General features: G+C 37.2%; 1 protein-coding gene across 1 annotated transcript in view; it reads right to left on the bottom strand.

Annotated features, from left to right (window-relative positions):
• LOC122791777 (glyoxylate reductase/hydroxypyruvate reductase-like) overlaps positions 1-23,851 on the bottom strand; it is a 451,435-nt gene that overhangs the window by 98,007 nt on the left and 329,577 nt on the right. Inside the window, exon 5 of the mRNA XM_044059702.1 lies at positions 19,901-19,989. Within this exon, the coding sequence (XP_043915637.1) occupies positions 19,901-19,989 (89 nt within the window). The remainder of the gene's footprint in view (positions 1-19,900; positions 19,990-23,851) is intronic.

Below are 23,851 nucleotides of genomic sequence, written 5' to 3'. Positions count from 1 at the left end.
TAATGAGTGGATGGGGGATCATAGGTTTACCCCGGGTATCACTTCTGTGTCACTGTTAGACAGAGGCACAGTATACTAACCTCGAAAAAGGGCATAGCAAAATTAATTTAAAATGGCTGGCAAAAGCCAAACACACTCTGGCTAGGCTTATAAATGCCCTAGGGAAGATAGCCTAGTATGAACCTATGAACCTAAAACTATTGTGATATGAAACTCTGAATGTCTACCATGTGGCTGTTGAGAGTAAAACACCTTTTTTAATGACCACTGCTTACAGGCTACAGAAATTCAATATCCACACCAACCTGCTCAATAATGTGTGAGCATGTGATGATCCTACCACTGCTACCAATAAATGTGATGCCCACCACTGCTACCAATATGTGATCACCACCAATATGTGTCATCCCCACACTGGGCCAGTAATCTAGTAGCCTGAATCCTTACCACTGACACTGGAGAGAGACATGCACTTGGCATACAAATGGATGCACTCAGTATTTCCAGATGCAGACCTCTCTGCATCAAGTATAATTTCCCTGAAGAGCACACAGGGAACACCCTGAGCTTGGTGTCTTGATGTCTCTTTATCTGTCTCCCTCCAAGTCCCCAATAAGACTCCCCACTGGTACAGCTGTAGTGTTTGGTCCTCTGCCGAGTGTCCAAGCCAAGTCCTCCAGCACCCTCTCTGTAAACCCAGTGCTTTACTTCCCTGCTCCAAGTAGCTGACACACACACACTCTCTAAGATTTAATTTTCACACACACACACACACACATACACACACACACACACACACACACACACACACACACACACACACACACACACACACACACACACACACACACAAACACACACATGGGAAAGGCTGGCACAGATTACCCAGTCTACCAACTTTGCCCAGACTATAAGGTAGTTATCACTGCCACAATTCAGTTACTATACGGCTCTTAAAATTGTATCCAGTTATAATGCGTAATACTAATACTAATATGAATGCTAGTAGTTCACCCAGATGGCTAGGCCTTCTGGACTGGCCCACTCAGTGTCACCAAATAAATATAAGCACTCTCAAAGGTTAGGTACTGTCTACAAGGATCAGCCACAATAAAAGTTTTAAATATATTTCATAATAAATAATAAAAGTACATAAAAATACTGAATATATATTCAGAGGAATTATTGAAAATAACATTGATGGACAGACTCCGACAAATAAAGAAAAACAATATCTAGACTAAGCTTCACTATATTCCTGACTGGATCTAAGAGAATTTTACTGTTCCCTAGTTAATTACTACCACAAGGCAAGATGCTGTGGGTGAGGTCTTTCTAGCCAGGCTTCCCAAACAGAATACTCAATACTCTTGAGTTTTCTCTTTGTAATATCTAAAATGTAATTTCCAAGAGGGCTACAGAATGACCTCATCTAGACACCTGACTCTAGGTTCTCACAGTATTCCACTTTGAAGCTGAGCACAAACGACCACAATGCTTATGGTAGTGCCTGAGGCCTCCCTTCTTTTCACTGAGTGAATGAACAAAGGCTCTCTCCCAGACCCAGTATCTCTGGTCCTATTCAGCACTGTGGGGTGCCTTTTAATGATTTAACAGCTCATTTACATTTCCCTTACTTTTGTTAAAGTTAACTTCTGCTGTGCCAGTATCCTCTATTAAAACAAATCCATTTAATTCAGCTACAATAATACATGTACATTTATTTTCACTTCACCAGGGTGCACTGTTGATACATTTTAATACAAGAAGAACTCACAAATACATTTTCAGCACAAGCAACTGTACAAAATCAGTTTGATATACAAATGACATACAGTTCTAATACATTTGTACACAAGCATCTTGTATAACTCAGTTTGAAAACTCCAGCTGGCTATGCTGGCACTTGCCCATATCATCACAAGGACAAAGGACCTAAAATAGGGACAGTTTTTAAATATTGCTCTTACAAACTTCAAAATGTAATAGACTAACTTGTTTTGCATTAACATGAATTTTATAAATGATATGAAGTCAAAAACTCAGATTTATGTCATTATTTTCTGACATCAGTCCTCAATAATTTGCCAATGATTTGCCAGAAAACCACAACTTTTGGATAACTAGACCATACATATGAGATAAAAAATTGGACATTCTGTGAAAATATAGACAGTTGAGAGATATGCTCCTCCCTGTGCTTGTTTGGATCAAATTTGCATAGTTCTTTTTCAATATAATTGTATTTGATTTCATTATCTAAGATTACCTGGATGCCTCTAGGACAACTTATCATCTCCTTTGTGGAGCCAAACTGTTTTGCATAAGATTTTGTAAATAATATATTCTGATGGGTCTGAGAATAAATTTTAGAATCTATACAGTTTATATGTCTTTACTCCTTCTACATTTTATGTATATATATATATATATATATATATATATATATATATATATATATATATATATATATATATATATGAAATTGTTTCCTATTATTCTCAATATTTGTATTCAAATTTTCTTCAAACTTTTCTTGATCTTGTCTCACACTATGCTTAATTTGTTTGCCTACTTTGTTTATCTCAGTTTTCAAAGCTGTAGTTCAATGTCTTTTCCCATTTCTTATATTTTTTCTCTCAACTTAATCAAGTATCTTGTTCTTATGAAAATATATCCTCCTGACGTTATGTGCCTAGAATAGATCCTGAAGTTAAACATTTTTTTATATTTTGTACTCAAACAATTCTTTCAACACTTTCCACCATGTGTGTACATCTATGTTTTTATAGCTATGTGTGAAAGTCACACATATGCCCTGGTATGTCACATCTTCATATCTGCATCTGCATGCACTATTTGCATAAGAAAAAAAACAAATAACTTAATATTTGTGAAGATTGTACCTGTTATGTCAATGTATTTCCACTACTACTGGCTGTTTCAGGAAGGCATTGTGTATGACTGTACACACTTTTTACACCTCTGATGGTGTTTTTCACTGTCTATAATTACCTTCAGCTGGTTCTAATCTACTGTGAGGTAAAACCTCAGGGCGGTTTATCAACTTTTGTTGAAATGGACTGTTTTGAGATCAGGACTCATGGAACCATAATTTATTTCAGCCCGTCTATGCATTGTTCCTAGTTATGGATAACTATTGCCACATAGTGTTCTGGAATATAGTGCACAGATATATGTGTTATCACTGAAGTGTAGCTTTTGTGTTTGCATACCAGTGGGGCAATTAACTATTGATTTATTTTATCTCCCTGCTTAGGAGCATATTTTCCCCATCTGAAGTACTGTCTGGTTGGTGGTTGGCTTCTCTGGACAGCTGCCTATCAGTGGTGGCACCTCCGAACATTTGTTTTGCTGTGTTCATCTATCCCTACAGCCTGTTGGATTGTTTCTCCCACTGTACTGATTTTTGTGCTGGCGAGTCCTTCTTTGAAAACTTATTGCAGCAGAATATGTTGGGAGCACTATAGAGACAGTAAAATACATACATACATATAATTATAACCACCAAGACTCAAGATAAAAAAAAATGTAGTTATATGTCACGAGCTAGTAAAATAATTCATAAAACACAAACCTTATATAAACTAGGTTAAAACAGTTAAGCACCCATTACACAACCTACATTCTATAATCTATAATTTATAATTTAATTCATTATTAAAGCCTTCAGAGAAAAGTGTCTGAAATTTCATTATAAAATAAATATCTTTCTAAAATAATATATTGTGTAATGTCTTGCGTTCTAATACACTGAAATATATGTTTTCCAACTCCTGTAGTTTAAGTTTTTCTGAACATCACTACAATGGCAGGGCCAAATGTAAGCAACTAGTGAGCTGTCTGATAGGCTGTCGTACTCTCAGTTTGAACATCCTCTTTGTTTTGCATGTGTATGTTAAACCAGAGACATTGTGCTACATAAAGCAACACCCACTGTGCTACATGAGAAAGTGCCTTAACAGCTAAATGTTGTATTATTAATTTTCTCCACTCTCTTAGTAAGAAAGCATAAAATACTGCAGTCACCACAGGGGATGGTCCCCTGTGACTGTTTTCCATCCAATATATAATTACATTTCCTTTCAAAGCAGCTATGAACTGGTAGATGAGATAAGCTTCTTCCCCTTCTGAGAGAAATGTTAAATGATTGAACGGTACTATATATTTTTCTGTAACAAGCCACTGTTTTTTTTTCAAACAAAAGGGCTGCATAGAAGCAGCTGTATTGAGTGACATAACATATTTGTTATCTACTGAATGCTGCACTGCTAAGGCAAAAAGCATTATGTGTTGTTATTTTGAGTAGAAGCCTAATATTTCCTTTATGTGCTTTAGATATTTTCTGGTAAGTATTTGCCAATATGTATTTGCATCGTCACACATTCAGAATTTTGAACATTTGTTTGACCAAAAAAGGTAACTGGAGTTTGAATAGGGGTGAGAGTGTCTGTTCATGTGCTTGGGAGGTTAGGTTTAGGGATAGGGATAAATAAGGGCATAACTTCAGTGTGTGAGTGTGTATATGAGGGTGATTCTGTGTGAGGTAGGGTAAGGGTTAGGTAAGGTATATGTTTAATGTGCGTGAGAGTGCACGTGGGTTACAGTTAGGATAAAGATTAAGTAAGGGGATTGATCTCGTGTTCTGAGTATGTGTTGTTGTGCGTCTGAGCCTGTCATAGTGGTAGTGTCACAGAAAGTTTTTTATAAGGTAAGGTGGAGGGCTTGGGGTAGGGGCTGGGTTCAAGGAAAACACCCCCTGCACCACCTTAGCAATGTTATCCCTAACCCAGCCCTACCTCTAATACTAGCTGAACATTCTGCCTTAAAAAATCCCTTTCTGTAACTACCACTATTCAGACAAACTTCGTCAAATGTTACAGAGGGGTTTTAGTGTAGAGATTTGACATGGAAATTGTTTTCCTTTTGTGATCTTTTAAAGTTTCAGTGTTAATAGATTTTTGGTCATAAGTATGTTTAAACGTATTTGTACCATTGTTTTATCTTCAACATTAAATAAGTTCTATTATTTTACTGTAATTTTATATATATATATATATATATATATATATATATATATATATATATATATATATATATAAACATATATACATACATACATACATGTATATTTATTGAAATACTCCATATAGTCTAATGTCTGTAATATGGAATGTCTTTCATACTGGCAGAAGTGATTACATAGTCACTTGATCACTTCTGCTGGCATTGCTTTGCGGGAATTTGTAGAATAGCAGGGAGTGGTATTTGCATTTTCCCCTGTTGTTGTGTGATCTTGAGGTTAATCTGTATAATTAACATGGCCTCACACTCCCAACTAAATATATCAACTCCGAGATCACACTACAGTGGAGAAAGGGCAAGGTTCACCATGGTGGCCAAGTGGTTCCTTTCCCGGGGCTTGTTTTCATTAATCTGGGAGTTTGATATAAAGTATATGAAGTCAGGCTCGATAAAGTAGAATTCGATAATGTTAGTATTCGATGCTTTGAAGGGGATCCATTTAATTATTTATTCATTAATATTTATGAGTATTTTGAGTCATTTTATTGAATGCTTTTATTGTTCAATCTGTTCATTAGTAAGATATTTAACCTGTCAACCTACCCTAGACCCACATCTGATGAAGTGTTTGAAATGAAAATGCTGTATTTTAATTGTCTGCATTTATGTGTTTACTCTGTGTTTTGTGCACACATTAAATTGGTTTTAAAAGGCTTCTGGCTGGCTTCTGGTCTATTGGCACCTTGGATTTGCTTACTGGTCTCATTTTGGTACCTTTTGGCTGTTTCTTCGTATTTTCCTGGTTTTCTTTGACCATGGACAGTGAAACCAGCACGGAGAGAGAGAAGGGAGGGGTGGAAATGATGACGTCGGATAAACGAGAAAGCTGATTGGTCAGCTATCACAACTGATTGATTTCCTCACCCCTCTAAGCCTATCTATAGTGGAAATGATGTCAGGAGTGACAGGACTGTGGAACCAGGAAGCTCTCAGGCAGAATGCACCCAGAGGGCGTGAAAACAGCGGAAATAATGCAGATTTGAGCAAAACGGACATTTCTGGAAACAGTAAATGAAAAGGAGCTAATAGTAATGAATTCCTGCAGACTCCAGCTATATTGAGGGGTAAAGTGTTCCCTACCAATAGTGAGGACTTTCCCTTGGCGGCAGGACAAAACTCTAGGACTTTTGCTGCTATTTTGAACTCTGGGAATGTGGAGTTAAAGAACTGGCTGCAAGTTAGTTATTCTGTCAAGTTTAAAGACAATAATGGTGAGAATGCAGGAATTAATTTACAAGTGAATGATTCTTACCAAGTGAAATTAGCTAAAATGTCTAAGCTTTTATTAAAATACAGAACACTTGATATTGAAAATTCATATTTGAAACAATGTATAGTTGAAGAAATTGTTCCTAAAGGTTTAAGGGTATACAAATACCCAAACAATGTTGTACCTGATAGTTTGTATCACAAGGAAGTTTTAGAAATTTTTAACAGATATGGTTTGGATGTTTTAAAGGCTATGGTTAAAGATAATGACAGACAGAAGGAAATTATTAATAAGGAGATAGAAACATTAAATGAACAGATAAAAAATGACCCAATTTTTACTATACCTAGTGAAAAAGAAACATACTTTTTCATTAGGGATGATGTTGATTCTAAATGTGAAGAGTTAGTGAGGAGAAAAATAAAAAAAAAAATTAGAGATGGATATGTATGAATATAAAAATAACATCAGCTATCCTAAGCCAAAAGTACATAATAGAGCTGACGTTGGAAGGGACTATGAGTGGAATTTGAGTAACATGGTGGATGAAAATGTATAAAGTAATGCACAGGTACGTGAGCAAGTAAATGAGTTAGGCCATTTTGGTGATGAAGAACCTTTAAGAAGGTCTGAAAGAATTAGAAACAGGAATGGTAACTTTTACCCATAGCAGAATTTTCAGAGAGAGGGAAGAAGGGGAGGGGGAGGTATTAGATTGTACTAATACACCCCACCCTGTCTTAGAGGAAAAAATGGCCTTATTTGGCAAGATGAAACCAATAAATTTAAATTTTCAAAAAATAGTTACAGTAGCTATAATTGCAGTCAAATTGATTTACAAGATGAACATTTTAGCCTGTTATCAAAAGGTTTGAAATTTATACCCTTAAGAAAAGGGGACTTAACTAAAACCTTAATTGAAGTGAAATTATTCACTAGGAAAATCAACTTAGGACTATTGTTCACTCAGGAGAACAACACAAACAAACCAATTAGGAGGAAAAGTACATTTAACCCCCTTTACATCCCCAGATCAAAAATTCTGAACGTATTTTAGAAAATTAAATCAAAAAGCCATCCCCAAAGTTAGATACAAAAATAATATAAGTACAAGTGAAAGAGCAGTACTGGATGAGCTTAGACTGAATAACAATATAAGGGTGATGAAACCAGATAAAGGGGGAGGAACTGTATTAATGGACAATCTAATATATGAGGGCAAAATGAATGAAATTTTAATGGATACAGATAAATATGAAAGTGTTTTGAGAAATGAAATCAACATTTCATACAGTAGAATAGATGAGGCTCTTCTAGACATGTTGCTGGAAGGTTTAATAGATGCCAACACCTACAATTATTTAAAAGTTGACAAACCTAAGATCCATACAATCTTCAGAATACCCAAGATACACAAAAATGAAATTGACCCTCTGCTCAAACCTGTTGTCTCAGCTGATGGGTCTAAAACCGTACCACTAGCTAAGTTTGTGGATTTAAAGTTAAAGAATATATGGTTGAAAAGAAAAAAAATATTTTTAAAGATTCCTGGGATCTATTAAGGGATGTCAACGGAGGTTTATTCAAGGAAGAGTTAACTTTTATTATGATTGATGTCATTGACTTATTCACAAGCATACCCCATGTTGAAGGAATGCAGATGTTAGAAGAAATACTCTGTGAGAAGGTTGAAATGTCCCAGAATGATAGGTTGGTTTGCCTCAACTTGATGGAGTTAGTTCTAAAATACAATTTCATTTATTTCAAAGGGAATTGTACCATCAAGTTAGAGGTGTTGCGATGGGTGCAGCATGTGCGCCCACCTACGCCAACCTTATTCTTGCTAAGTGGGAAGAAAAATACATTATGGACTCTATTTACAAGAACTGTTGGAATTCTTATAGGAGGTTCCTGGATGACATCTGTGTCTTTTGGGTAGATAATAAGAACAAAATACAGGAATGTGTTGATTTCTTAAATAAAAACTACCCCATTTCTTAGGTTCACTTATGATGTTTCTAACGAAAGGCTGAAATTTACAAAGAAAACAACATGTTTAATTCAAGTGTACATAGGAAAAGCACTTTCACCAGTTCATACCTGCATTACAACAGTGCACATCCCCATCATTACAAGAAAAATATTGTGAAGGGTCAGTATGTAAGGGCATGTCGTATGACCTCTGATACAAAAGAGTTTATGAAGGAATGTAACTTTCTTAAAGGATTATTTTCTGCAAGAGGGTACCCAAATGTTTTGTTGGAAGATGTTACAAAACAGGTGCAGGAAGGTAGAAATGACAAATACAAACCTATCCTGGGATAACCACTTATGGACAACACTAGGAATGACCTCCCTCAAAGGGATGAATATAGTAAAGCAATGGTGTTGGAACACAGCGCTAGTAGTGGTATAGTAAAGAACATCATTAGAAAGTGGGAAAAATTCACAAGTCTCACGGACTTGTAAAAAATATGAAATTTGTCTATAAAAATACCCCAAACCTGAAAAATGCATTAGAAAATGATAGAAAACAGGCAAATGTTAGAAAGAAATTGGGCACTTATAAATGTGGATGGTGTTCACAACGCAGATATATAATCAATAAGGAAGAAATAAGTTTAAACAGTAGAAATGTGATTTTAACTAGTACTGACTATTTTAACTGTGAATCAAATGGGCTTATTTATTTAGCATTTTGTGAGGTATGTCACTCCTTTTAATGTAGGTAAAACCGAACGTAAATTAAATTGGAGGATATACGAACACCACTACGATATGCAGAACAGGAAGGAAACTAATGCCCTTTTTAAACATTCATTAACCTGTGTTAACTCTAGTTATACATTTTTTGTTTTGGAAGGCATTAAATAAGAAGCCAGAGGGGGACAATGGGAAGAGAGAATTGAATATAAAGAACTATGGTGGCAGATAACATTACAAGCCACCTCTCCTCCAGGTTTGAATGAGAAAACTTCCATTGTACCCCTCTTAAAATTAAGGGCAGCAAAGTTATAAAATATAAAATATGAGTGTTCTGCATGCTTTTATGTTTGTTTGGTATGGTTTCAATAGATCTTAATAGCATTTATTGTAAGAGGCTTCCATTATTCAAATTTGACCACGAGAGGGAGCCAGAGTATTGTTTTACCTTCATTTCTAAGCTGGTGCTGAATCATTCTTTATGGCGTTTCAACTTTTCTTTCTTTTACTTAATGTTATAATTCTCTTTAGAATGGTCCTCACTTGAAATGATTAAATATGAACCAACAATTTTTATCATTGTTTTATACAGGCTTTTACATGTTTCTAAAGTGACTATAATATTGGTTTTAATTTTTAATTATTTATTCATTAATATTTATGAGTATTATGGATCATTTTATTGAATGTTTTTATTGGTCAGTCATTAGTAAGATATTTAACCTGTCAACCCACCCTAGAGCCACAACTGATGAAGTGTTTGAAATGAAAACGCTGTATTTTAATTGCCTGCGTTTATGTGTTTACTCTGTGTTTTGTGCATACATTAAATTGGTTTTAAAAGGCATGGCTTCTGGTCTATTGGTACCTTGGAATTGCTTATTGGTCTCATTTTGATACCTTTTGGCTGTTTTTTCTTATTTATACATCATCGTCATCAATGGATCATCTGTTTCCATTTCTTCCTGTCCTCTGCATCTTGCTCTGTCACACCAACCACCTACCTGCATGTCCTCTCTCACGACATCCATAAACCTTATCTTAGGCCTTCCTCTTTTCCTGTTACCTGGTAGCTTCATCCTTAGCATCTTTTTCCCAATATACTCAGCAACCCTCCTCAGCACATGTCCAAACCAACGTAATCTTGCCTCTCTAGCTTTGTCTCCAAACCTTCCAACCTGGGCTCACCCTCTAATATACTTATTCCTAATCCTGTCCACCTTCGTCACACCCAGTGCAAATCTTAACATCTTTAACTCTGCCACATCCAGCTCTAACTCCTGCCTTTTTGTCAATGCCACTGTCTCCCACCCATATAACATAGCTGGTCTCACTACCCTCTTGTAGACCTTCCCTTCACTCGTACTGGTACTCGTCTGTCACAAATCACTCCTGACACTCTTCTCCACCCAATCCATCCTGCCTGTACTCTCTTTTTCACCTCTCTTCCACTTTCACCATTACTCTGAACTGCTGATCCCAAGTATTTAAACTCATCCACCTTCGCCACCTCTACTCTCTGCAGCCTCACCATTCCTCTATCCTCCCTTTCATTCACATATATTCTGTCTTAGTCCTGCTGACCTTCATTCCTCTTCTCTCTAGAGCATATCTCCATCTCTCCAGGGTCTCCTCCACCTGTTCCCTACTCTCACTACAGATCACAATGTCATCTGCAAACATCATAGTCCACGGGGACTCCTGTCTGATCTCGTCTGTCAACCTGTCCATCACCATTGCAAATAATAAAGGGCTCAGAGCTGATCCTTGATGTAATCCCACCTCCACCTTAAACGCATTCATCTCTCCCACCGCAGACCTCACTGCTGTCATACTATGTCGTACATATCCTGTACCACTCTTGCATACTTCTCTGACACTCCTGACTTCCTCATACAATACCACAACTCCTCTCTAGGCACCCTGTCATATGTTTTCTCTATGTCTACAAAAACACAATGCAACTCCTTCTGACCTTCTCTGTACTTTTCCATCAACACCCTCAGAGCAAACATTACATCTGTAGTGTGTGTGTGTATATATATATATATATATATATATATATATATATATATATCACTTTATTACCTGCAAATAAGTCTTCTTTTTTAATGTATATTTCTTGTTTTTGTTAGCTGTCACAGAGCTGGTGCAGCTAAAGTAGTATAATTTCTATATAATTTGGTATGTATTGTTTAATTCTGTACATGCTATTTTTAAATATAAGTAATGCATTTTATGTTTATTTATATTAAAGATAAAGCTTAGATTTCTGATAAACTGTTTGCGGTGCTGAAACATTTTTGGAGGTCCTCATTACACAAATAGCAGTTTATCTATATAAGAGAATGGAAGTCAACAGACAGCATTTATTACAGATAGAACTTTATTTTATCTTGAAATTTCAAAAACTTTTTTCCTTAAGTGCTTAATCATGAATGAGATTACAAGTTCTTCACTGTGGAATTGGTCCTTAACTATTTTAACCCAGTGAATATAAGCTGTGTTTTTTTTTAAATTTGTTACTGCCAATCATTAGAGAACCGGAGTTCCGCTGTGGCGACCCCTAACCAGGAAAAGCCGAAAGACACAAACAAACAAACTAGTCTTATGAAGGCTTGTTGCTGCTTAAGTACTTGACAGTTGATAACATTTCTTATAATGAGCCTTGGAAGTTATAGTTATTCAAGTTGGGAGTGCTAACTGCAACGTGCCCATATACACCCAGACAAGGGGTACCCCCAACAGACTCTACATTATATACTACAATGGTACATTTAATTTGTTTATAAAGAGGACAGGGATGCATAAGATAACACAATGTAAGACTAATATGAAGTTTTATGTAGTGCATGGAGTGCAGTAGTTATGCTGCGATATTTGGAAAAACCCAAATTTGTAAAGCACCGCTATAGAGTGAGACCCGATCTTAATAAATGTTAAGCAACCCCGCTTAGATTGTTATGGTTGGGTCTCACACTAGGCAGTCAAATCTGCCAGTACTGACAAACAAAGACAGAGGCAGAATAAAAAACTGATTTGTTTCTGCCTGCTGTCCTTACTTTTAAAGTATCCCTTCATCTTATAAACTTAGAAAGAAGCTAAAATAATAGGATTTGTGTTCACTTGCATTTTCTGAAGGATCCAACATCTGAAACTCAAATGTATGTCATCATTTAATGACTTTAATTCTCAGTAATTCACTGAATAAACAAAAATTTTATAAGGAACAGGCCAAACATATGAGGCAAAAATCTAAACATTTTGTGAACATTTGAGAGACATGGCAAGCTGAGTGTATACATAAAGGGACTGTGTGTTACACTGTCTTTCTGAGAGTGCTTTATAAGTGCTTTATGACTTTCAAAGGTGGCAAAATACTTAGCAATTTTTTTCTTTTCTGAAATTAGTAACACACGGAGCAGATAAGGCTCTATGCACTACAAAGAATTATGATCGCGTCTCCAGTTATTCTCAACATGGATGCCAAGATTCACCTCTTGAGCTTTGCTCTCGTTTAATTCCTGCATTTATATCATGTTATCGAAAGATGAAAATAGCGAATGCTATTTCATCGAACCTAAAATATCTAAACCACATAATATTGAACATTCAGAACAGCGGATTTTTTCCTTGGGAAAAAATTTGCTATTCCGAAACACATACACACAACTCAAGCACACCTAAAAAACATCAATACACACACACATACACTTATAATCCTGCAACTAACCCTACACTAAACTATACATACACTACTATCTATCCACTTACCTTAACCCAAACCCTAACCCTAAGGTCCGTCACTATCGCAGACTCACGTAACCCGCGCCCTAACCCTAACTCACTTAAACCACCCCTAAACCTAATTCACCTAATCTGTGCCCTAACTCACCTAACCCACTCCCTAACCCTCACTCACCTAACCCACACCCTAATCCTAACAACCACACAGTCGCACACTTACCTGAACCCGACCCGTAAATCTCCACCACAGTGCTGAAAATAGTAAAGCCACAGAACCGGCCAACCAAATTCTTTCCCTAATTTGGTGTTCTGCAGCTTTGCTATATTTAACATTCGATTAAAACAGGTCGGTATTAGAACATTCGAAGTTTTAAAACTTCGATGTTCTGATATAGAACGTAGTTCCTTGGTACCCATGCCTTAAACACATAATAAACAGGTTATGATCAGCGATCCAATCATAATCGTCTGTGATGCACTCTTTGGTACTGCAAATGCCACATTCAGTGGAAGAACAACATTATTGTTTTTATAACAGCCCCAGAACTGCTGACAGCTACCAAAGAGTGTTTTGGCAACTATTCCATAGGCTACACTACCTGTATGTTCTGAGAGAGTTTTTTTAAAAAAAAATGCAGATTGTGGGGTAGCTAGAATTTTCAGATCTGGAACAGATTAAGGCATCAACATTCAGAGCCATAAACTGAGTGAGTTCTTTATGTGCAGGGACAAACAGCTGATTTACAAATCCCATTGTTCTGTATGTCAGCAGTTTCCCCTGAACTGTACCCAACGATTTCCATCCATTTGCAAAGATTTTTCAATGTTTCTGTAAATGTATTTCTTAATATTTATTTATATGGTGCGATACCTGAGTATGTATTTTCCTGCTTCAGATTCTAGCTTTTTTATAAAGTTTTTTTTCACCCATACACCCCAACTTCTTTGCTCAAGAATTCTAGACAAAGCCAAAAACAATAGGGGGCAGTAGCCAGAACCTTGACATAGTCATTTTTAAATATTACTCTAAATCAATTAAACAGTTAATAGAAAAACAGGTTTTCCATCCACACGCATTTTTCTGAACACTAAGAAGTATGAAATGCTAATGTCTGGCATTACTGAATGACTCCAATCTTCAGATTGACCAAAGTTTATAAGGCAAAATCAGGGACAACTGAGAGGTATGATTTTGCATTTTGGATGTTTTGATACAATAAGTTAGTCTCAAATGCATAAAGTGGACACTTCTGCTTTTATACTTCACTTTGAATCTTCCTCCCTTTTAATAAAACATGTTTATTTTGCTGAGTTATTTCTGTCTGCCATAATGTAACCTTTCAGGTTAAGCTAGACATTTTGATCTAGAGCTGTGTATTACTGTTACCTGTACTATTTTTTCACTGTGTTTTTTGATATGGCACCTATTTTTCTGTTAAACTTCCACTTTGGGGATTTTAGTACCTCCTTTTACTACCTCTGAGGTGTCTGAACTACTCTTGGTCTCCTTTAACCTCTATGCGTGTATCTGCCAATTACTGCCAACCATTATGTTGTGGTGTAGAAAAGTGGCCCTTAGGATGCTCACCTCTTTCTACATTTTTATTTTCATTTCTATTTTTATAACACTGGCAACTCACTTATCAGCCACCCTTTCCTAGCAGCTTGTGCTTACCCTGTACACATACCCTATAAGGCTAGCGGGTCTATATTAGATGAACAAAAGTTCATCTTAGTGAACACTCACATGAGCAAATATTGCAGAACTCAAAACCGCAACTGTGAGATTGCGGTACAGTGAAGATGGGAATATTTGCCCTTTCCTCACTGCAGTGTGATCTCGGAGTTGGAATATATATTTAGCGGGGGGGTGTGGGGGGCGCAGCCACACACAATTGCAGTTTTGAGTACCTGGATATTCGCTCATGTGAGCGTTTGCTAAGATGAACTTTCGTTCATCTAATATATAGACCCAGGCTAGCTACAGGACTTGCTGGAGAAGCTAGTGGATGTTGATGGTTTTGATGGAGGAATTATTAAATTATGCCTGGGGGTCTGCCAGAAGCCATGTGGTATTAGACATTATGTGAGGCATTTTTGAGAATGTTTCCAACCTTTATCTTACGTCATACCCCTTATCACTGCACTTGCAATGACTATTTCAAATTTATTGGCCATATTCTGGAGTCTATATACTATATGTTAGGAATATGGAGCTACATACAAATAAGCTGTCTTTCTTTGTCTTTGACTGCACATGTCATTATGTATTCATAAAGCTTTCAACATGCTATTTTGTATCACCATATTAAACTGCAGCAAGCTCTGAAAACAGATGTGGGAAAATAAAGCACCTTGGGTGAGTTATATATGCCTACAAAATCAAGCAACACATTTAGCTCACTTCACCACTTGGGATTTAAAGTGACCTGGTGGAAGTAAGTAAATTAATCTGGGAGTGTGGAGGCCACTAGCACCCCATAAAATATCAGGTATGAATTTTTTTTGTGATACATCTTAGAACATTTTTCCAACATTTTGATGCACCACTTCATCACAGGACAACTAATAAATATTTCATGTTGGATGAGTCAGTCACTTTTATCTATAGAGTGCCACCATCCCCACCAGATATAGTCACTTTATTAACTGTGTACAACTCAGATGTTGATTGCAATCAATAAAAAAAAATTGCTGCTGTACTGTACTTGAACCTTTTTCACACACTCATGCACTGACAGACAGGCAGACATACAGACACACATACATCAATGAGTGTTTAACCTTGATCAGAGTCCATTCACTTTTAAGTATAGACTGCCTGCATATCCACCCAAAGTAGCCACTTTTTGACTGTGCACAACTCAGATGTCTGATTGTAATGATCAGTTTAAAATGACTAGAGTGATGTACTTCAACTCAATGTGATGACAGATACAATCATTTCAATAACTCTTCTGGTGGGCATGCATATACACACACATACACACACACACACACACACACACACACACACACACACACACACACACACACACACACACAGACCACAATTGCTCATACAGTACTTGTAATTGATATTAGTGGTATTAAATATAATATTGTAAGACCTTTCTGGACTCCATTTATTTGGCCTACAGAGCATGATGATTTCCTGTCTAAACACCAGTATGTAAAAACAATCAATGAAAATATGATTCCTTATATGGGATTTTAATTACCTAAACTTTTGACTGGGAAAAGTTCTCTACATTAAATGAGCATACTCAAATATTAATTGACTATGTGAACTAATAGTCTTGAACAAACATTGTGCAGTCCTAATAAGGTCTACATTTTATAACATCCTGGCAAATCTAAGTTTTTACTGCTCTCATCCAATGGTTGTACTCTCTGTGGCATTTGGTGTAGAGGTTAAGGTTACGAGCTGTAGTTCCTGTGGTGCAGGGTTTGATTCCCTCAGCCCTTGTTTGTCTACTGTGTGACCTTGAGCAAGATACTTAATTAGATATTACTCCCAGGTTGCCCCTAGAAAGAACCATGTGTCCAGTGGGCCTACCTGGTTAACAAATAGGATTATTATTATTATTTTACACAAGTCATAATATAATCATCTCTACATTAGAGTACATTAAAACTCAGTTTTGAAACAGTTACCTTTTTAGCCTTTACCAGTGGAAGCTATGATGTACAATATATTAAATACTTATGGGAATACAAAAAATGCTGTCCAGACTGAGTAATGTCTGCATTCACACTTGTATAAGGCTTCTTATCTCACAAAAAGCCTTCAGAGCTGGTTCAGTTTGTGCCCACCTTCAGACCTTCCTGATGTGCAATGTACAGTGGGAGATGCAACACCAATGTGCTAGATTATACTACCTTTATACTGACACCAAATTTCATCTTCCACACTGGAAGTTTTGTCAGTCTGGGGCAGTGGCAGCAGGCTTACTAACAATGATGCCAGAATGGATGCTCAGAGTTCTTTCAGTTTTAGACTTCTGCTGTTATCCAATAAATAATTAATATTTATTGCATAATAAGAACAATCTTAGTTTTTGAAATGTCTCTTCCAAACTTGTGGCTGTGGGGACATTTGCTTTTTAAGTTGGCTGCTCTTGCAAAATGCATGAGCCCTAGGAGATGTACATATAGTGATGCTATGCATGAAGTATTATACCCCATAAATTGGTGCTACATGTTAATTATTATATCATATATATAATGAAGTATGTTAATTCAATATTGTCTGTAAAGACATAATTGTTGATGCCAAGAGTCAGCTTTTATATCCAACACGACATTACACTTTAACTATTACATCCTGAAAAAATAGCATTGTATCTTGTTATACTTATAGTCCATGTGGCGGCGCAGTGGTGCAGTGGTTAACGTTGTCACCTCACAGCAAGAGGTTCTCCGGTTCGATTCTCGGCTGGGGTGTCTTCTGTGTGGAGTTTGCATGTTCTCCCTGTGTTCGCGTGGGTTTCCTCTGGGTACTCCAGTTTCCTCCCACATTCCAAAGACATGCATCTGGAGCATTTCTCCCTGGGCCTCCACTGAAAACAGGCTCTGTGGAACCTAGTTGGACTTTCCCGGTCAACAAATGATAAATAAAAAAAAATAAAATGTCACTGGGTGTGTATCACACTGTAGCATTGCTGATTACTCAGAGATAATACAACAGTAACTGCCAGAATTTATTTATACTGCCCTAGTGCAGTATTTCACTTTAGAATTGTCTCCTGTCTTCTTTCTTGAAATACGTAAAACATTTTTCCACACATTATTCTCAGCACTGCCAGTCCCGTGACATTGTTGTGTACCTACAGCCTAATACTTGAAAGAAGGGATTTTAGGTTCACGTAACATGACTAACTCCTTGTGATAAAGGAGTACAAAAAGTTGTGAAAATTGTGTAGTTCTAAGTCCATATATTCTGTGGAACAGCAGACAATCCTTGTTCCTAATGGAGTTATTACAATATGCATACCACCATTACAATGCATACCATGTCCTGTGCTGTATGCAGTGATGCTACATGCCTTCATGGCTTTGAGGGATGGAGCTGTGACTGCAACCTCCGTGACTCGGATTCATTTAGTGAACCTGAGATGGATGGGAATAGGGACTAAGCAACTTTTTTGCTTGTTTGTGAAGCCCAGGGAGGGGCAAGGTTTCTAGCCAAGGACTAACATTCTCAGTGGAGACTCAAGGTACGTAATCTAACAGTATGTGCATTATATGTGCATTATATTGTGTGCTCTGGGTATTTGATGGGACAGTAGGTAGGGTATAAGAAAAAGCCCTCCACAGCTGACAGGATGGTGCTGTACCAGTACACCAGCTGCCCAGGATGGCACTGTACCAGTACAGCAGCTGCCAGGATGGTGCTGTACCAATACACCAGCTGCCAGGATGGCACTGTACCAGTACACCAGCTGCCCGGATGGTGCTGTACCAGTACACCAGCTGGCAGGATGGCACTGTACCAGTACACTAGCTGCCAGGATGGCACGGTGCCAGTACATCAGCTGCCTGGATGGTGCTGTACCAGTACACCAGCTGCCAGGATGGCACTGCACCAGTACACTAGCTGCCAGGATGGTACTGTACCAGTACACCAGCTGCCAGGATGGCACTGTACCAGTACACCAGCTGGCAGGATGGCATTGTACCAGTACACTAGCTGTCAGGATGGCACTGTACCAGTACACCAGCTGCCAGGATGGCACTGTGCCAGTACACCAGCTGCCAGGATGGCACTTTACCAGTACACCAGCTACCAGGATGGTACTGTACCAGTACACTAGCTGCCAGGATGGCACTGTACCAGTACACCAGCTGGCAGGATGGCACTTTACCAGTACACCAGCTGCCAGGATGGCACTGTACCAGTACACCAGCTGGCAGGATGGCATTGTACCAGTACACTAGCTGCCAGGATGGCAATGTACAGTACACCAGCTGCCAGGATGGCACTGTACCAGTACACCAGCTGCCAGGAAGGCACTTTACCAGTACACCAGCTACCAGGATGGCACTATACCAGTACACTAGCTGCCAGGATGGCACTGTACCAGTACACCAGCTGGCAGGATGGCACATTACCAGTACACCAGCTGGCAGGATGGCACTTTACCAGTACACTAGCTACCAGGATGGCACTGTGCCAGTACACATTGATCTTTCTGCCTGCTCTCTGTTTCCTTGTACTAATGTTTTCCTGTTCCCTGAAGGTACTATGTACAAGTGTTGTAGATATCAGAGAAGAAGATAAAGCAGGAGTCCTGGGACACAGCTCATGGCAGACAGCTGTAACAGGAAGCAAAAGGCAAATACAAAAATATGATGCTGCATATTTTTATGTTTATAACAATCTGCTATAAAAATTACTATATCTTGTGTATTTTTGTTTTGTTTACTTACTATATCTTGTGTATTTTTGTTTTGTTTAATTACTATATCTTGTGTATTTTTGTTTTGTTTAATTACTATATCTTGTGTATTTTTGTTTTGTTTAATTACTATATCTTGTGTATTTTTGTTTTGTTTTATCAAACTATATATAATATGATTATCTATTTTATACCCTTATAATGATATTGCATGTTGAATACGATATGCTGGGTAATACTGCAACACATTATTACACCCTTATAATAATACTGCCTGTTAATTATATACAAAGTACCATTATAGTATGTTGCATGCTTATTATATCACATGTAATAAAGCCAAATGTTACCAGGATGTAGACAGCATTAGATTTAAGCAGTGCAGATATTTTATTACAGGATGATGGCCTTGCTTTGTAGCGGATCTCTTTTAGCTCTTTATTCCTGAGAGGCACTGTTATCATGACTTTACTCCCTGGGTTAGCTTCCCTTAACGACAGAGTTCAAACAGTAAGACAAAATCTCGTGGGCCTCATTTGTCTTGGATTTTGATGGAAACAAGTGTATGACATTAGGCAAAATATCAATACACATTAGAGATAATGGCAATATATTACCTCGGGCAACAAACTCTCTGCTATAGAATTCCCAGCAGCAAACATTGATGTGAGTCATTTAATTCAGCCTTCTTTTTACTTGCTGCACATAGAAAAGTACACAAAGTGTTACCTACCTATTCTTCCAAGTCCGAAGATTCCTACTGTACTGTTGGAAAGTTCATAGCCACACATCCACATTGGTTTCCATGTACCCCAGCCACCACTGTAAAGAGAAACATAGTTACAGTTACTGACCAAATACATTGCTTAAGGTTCAGTATATATTTAAATGAAATGGTTGCACTGCATCTGCTGTAAAAGTTAAAAAAATGCATAATGTTAAACTTGAAATGCTGTTATAACATACATTTATCCTGCTAAGTTTAGTAACACCCCCAAAGCAAATCTATTATATCTGTTGCTGCTCTTTTCTCTAAGGGCTACGTTTTCTACATATTTGGTACATCTCAAACAAAAACACATCACACTGAGCTTAATCTACTGTAAAATACACTGAAATTCAGAGAAAGGACAAAAGCTGGATTCTTCTTGCCCCCTGAGAATTGTTGACAAAGGAAATTTGAAGCGTTAGTGTTTCTAAAATGTCTAATCAGGACATGAAGCCAGCATGAGTTTTTCTGTTTATGGGCATGTCTTGCGCAATCATCAGTAAGAATAATCATAAAGTAACCCTGAGAATCCTTGCCTGATGTAAGAATATACTGTAACCTGCAGCAAAAATGTGTCATGCATGAGCAACAGACTGCAGTTCACATGACATTAATAAACACTGAGAACAACAAGAGCTGAACACAAAACACTATTCTGTTACATTCTGTTATATGCCAGCAAACACTTTGGTTGCTGAATACATGGCTTGTTTTCCCTTACAGTATGAAATCTGCTGGGTATCTAATCTGAGAACATGCTTGTGTATGGTTAATAAATTCCCATATGTTGCAGATCTATAAGGAGGATTTAATGATTAGCAAGATCAATTACTGTAGAAATGTCTAAGATATTTGTACCAACAAACCTCCCATTGCTCAGAGGTCTTCTCACCATCGGAACATCTCATGTAGTACTGTATCTATTTCATGCCCAGACATACATTCACCATATTGTATGACATTCATCACACCACAGGAATTTATATGCATAGGAGTGGGGAATCACAACTGTTTTCCAGACTTTGGCTGGAAAATGCATAGGACAACTGGCTTAAAATTTGAGATTGCTCCTGACATCCAACTTTTATGGACTGGAATAACTGTCACCACCTACAGTGCTGAGGAACATGGCATTTGGAGATGTTACTTAGCAGTCTAGTTACAATGTGATCTACAAAACTAGAGGCATAATTGTAGAACTTGGGATTGATACCATACTCTCCTGGTGGCCTATAAGATTTTATGTTGCAGAGGCCTGGGAGAAAAGCTCCACAAGATCATACACAGAGTAAACTTAACAGAAATACAGAACAAACACAACAATCCTATACCTAACAATGATGTACAAATAGCAATACATTATGTACAGACTTATACAGTGCATTAGAGACACAAAAAACAGCAAATTATTGGCATTATTTTAAAGCAAAATGCGTTATTTCAATACAGTAGAGCTAAGGTGTATGTAAAATATTAGAAGAAAGGGTAATACAGTACTAAACATTTTTGCTGATGAGTCAGAAGTTAGTGAAAATGAATTATTTAGGCAAGATCTTTTTATATCTAAAATGGGGGAAGAAAGGTAGGATGGAAGTGTGGGGAGAGGGGAGTAACTAAGAAAAAAATATTTTTGCATTGGATCCTATATCTCAGGAATGCTTATCTGCAGTCTTGGCATTGAAACCCAGCTGGCATATTCAAGCATCCTTACAGAGAAGATTTGGGGTGGGGGTTACAATTTCTGTGCCAATTCAAATATGCAGTTGTTGTGGGGAGGTGGGAAGAATTATACAAGTTAACTAGTATGTGTAACTTACTCACCACTTAGAATAATGGGTAGACTTAGTGTGCCAAACTAGTATTATGTGACATCTGAGACTGAGTCTATGGTACTAGAGCTCCAGTACTGAGCGTTTCATCTCTTATGGCTACTCATCTTGTGTTAATCCAGTACTAGCCAGTGGAAGATCATAGGCTGTACAAACAAGTGTGCCTTGCTGTTACCTGCTCTCAGGCTCTACAACCTTTTTGCAAGGAGAGCAACACCTGTAACTCCTGGGGCAAATTAAGGGCACCCATCCAGTTGTTTAAGCTTTGTTTGAAGGATGCCAAGGACTCACCTTGCTTGACTGCTTGACATGGGGGCGCTCTGTTCCAGAGAAAGAGAAGGAGCTGAGTAATGAAACTACCTCTCCACCTAGTTTTATTCATTCTTAGATGGAAGTTCTTGCGTTGGCTGCATGATTTGATTTGATGAGGAGAAGGAGGATTAGACGGACTAGATGTTTAAGGGCAACATACGATGGGCACATATCTTTTCTCGGGACTTGTACAGTAATGAGTGCAAGGACAAGGTTTCCACTCATCATCTCTGTCCTGTTCATTTGCAATTCTTTACTGGACTTATCAGTTCAACTTCTGCCCAAGCTGCCACAGTGTTTTTTTTAACAATAAGAAGTATATTGCCATTGTTTACTAAAACCTAGTAATGTCTTTGCATCTTTCCATCACTTTATATATACTTGCACTGTAAGTTACTTTATCAATGGAACTGGTAACCTAGAATAATTTCATGCAATGTTGACATACTTCCAGTCATATTACATCCTACTATCTTACTGAATTTTAACTTAGAATTCACCAATGGCTCCCCCAATAATGTAAAGCTGGATAACAAGTGATTGCTGTCCTACTGATATTGTCATGGACAAAAGCAATGCCTTTCCTCTTCCATAATCTGTGAACAGGTGAGGCTCCTTATAAGATTGTCATCATCAGCATGGCTGTATAATTATAGGTCATAGATTTACCTGGCTGTATAATTATAGGTCATAGATTTACCTGGCTGTTTAATTATAGGTCATAGATTTACCTGGCTGTATAATTATAGGTCATAGATTTACCTGGCTGTATAATTATAGGTCATAGATTTACCTGGCTGTATAATTATAGGTCATAAATTTACCTGGCTGTATAATTATAGGGCATATATTTACCTGGCTGTACAATTATAAGTCATATATTTACCTGGCTGTATAATTTTAGGTCATAGATTTACCTGGCTGTATAATTATAGGTCATAGATTTACCTGGCTGTATAATTATAGGTTATAGATTTACCTGGCTGTATAATTATAGGTCATAGATTTACCTGGCTGTATAATTATAGGTAATAGATTTACCTGACTGTATAATTATATGTCATATATTTACCTGGCTGTATAATTATAGGTCATAGATTTACCTGGCTGTATAATTATAGGTCATATATTTACCTGGCTGTACAATTATAAGTCATATATTTACCTGGCTGTATAATTATAGGTCATAGATTTACCTGGTTGTATAATTTTAGGTCATAGATTTACCTGGTTGTATAATTATAGGTCATATATTTACCTGGCTGTATAATTATAGGTCATAGATTTACCTGGCTGTATAATTATAGGTCATATATTTACCTGGCTGTATAATTATAGGTCATAGATTTACCTGGTTGTATAATTATAGGTCATAGATTTACCTGGCTGTATAATTATAGGTCATATATTTACCTGGCTGTATAATTATAGGTCATAGATTTACCTGGTTGTATAATTATAGGTCATAGATTTACCTGGCTGTATAATTATAGGTCATATATTTACCTGGCTGTATAATTATAGGTCATAGATTTACCTGGCTGTATAATTATAGGTCATATATTTACCTGGCTGTACAATTATAAGTCATATATTTACCTGGCTGTATAATTATAGGTCATAGATTTACCTGGTTGTATAATTTTAGGTCATAGATTTACCTGGTTGTATAATTATAGGTCATATATTTACCTGGCTGTATAATTATAGGTCATAGATTTACCTGGCTGTATAATTATAGGTCATATATTTACCTGGCTGTATAATTATAGGT

Source organism: Protopterus annectens, chromosome 17.part0 (assembly GCF_019279795.1).
Source record: "Protopterus annectens isolate FY-2018-M chromosome 17.part0, PAN1.0, whole genome shotgun sequence".
Classification (NCBI taxonomy): Eukaryota; Metazoa; Chordata; order Ceratodontiformes; family Protopteridae; genus Protopterus; species Protopterus annectens.
Note: the sequence above shows the minus strand (reverse complement) of the source record. Positions and strands in the feature narration are given on the sequence as shown.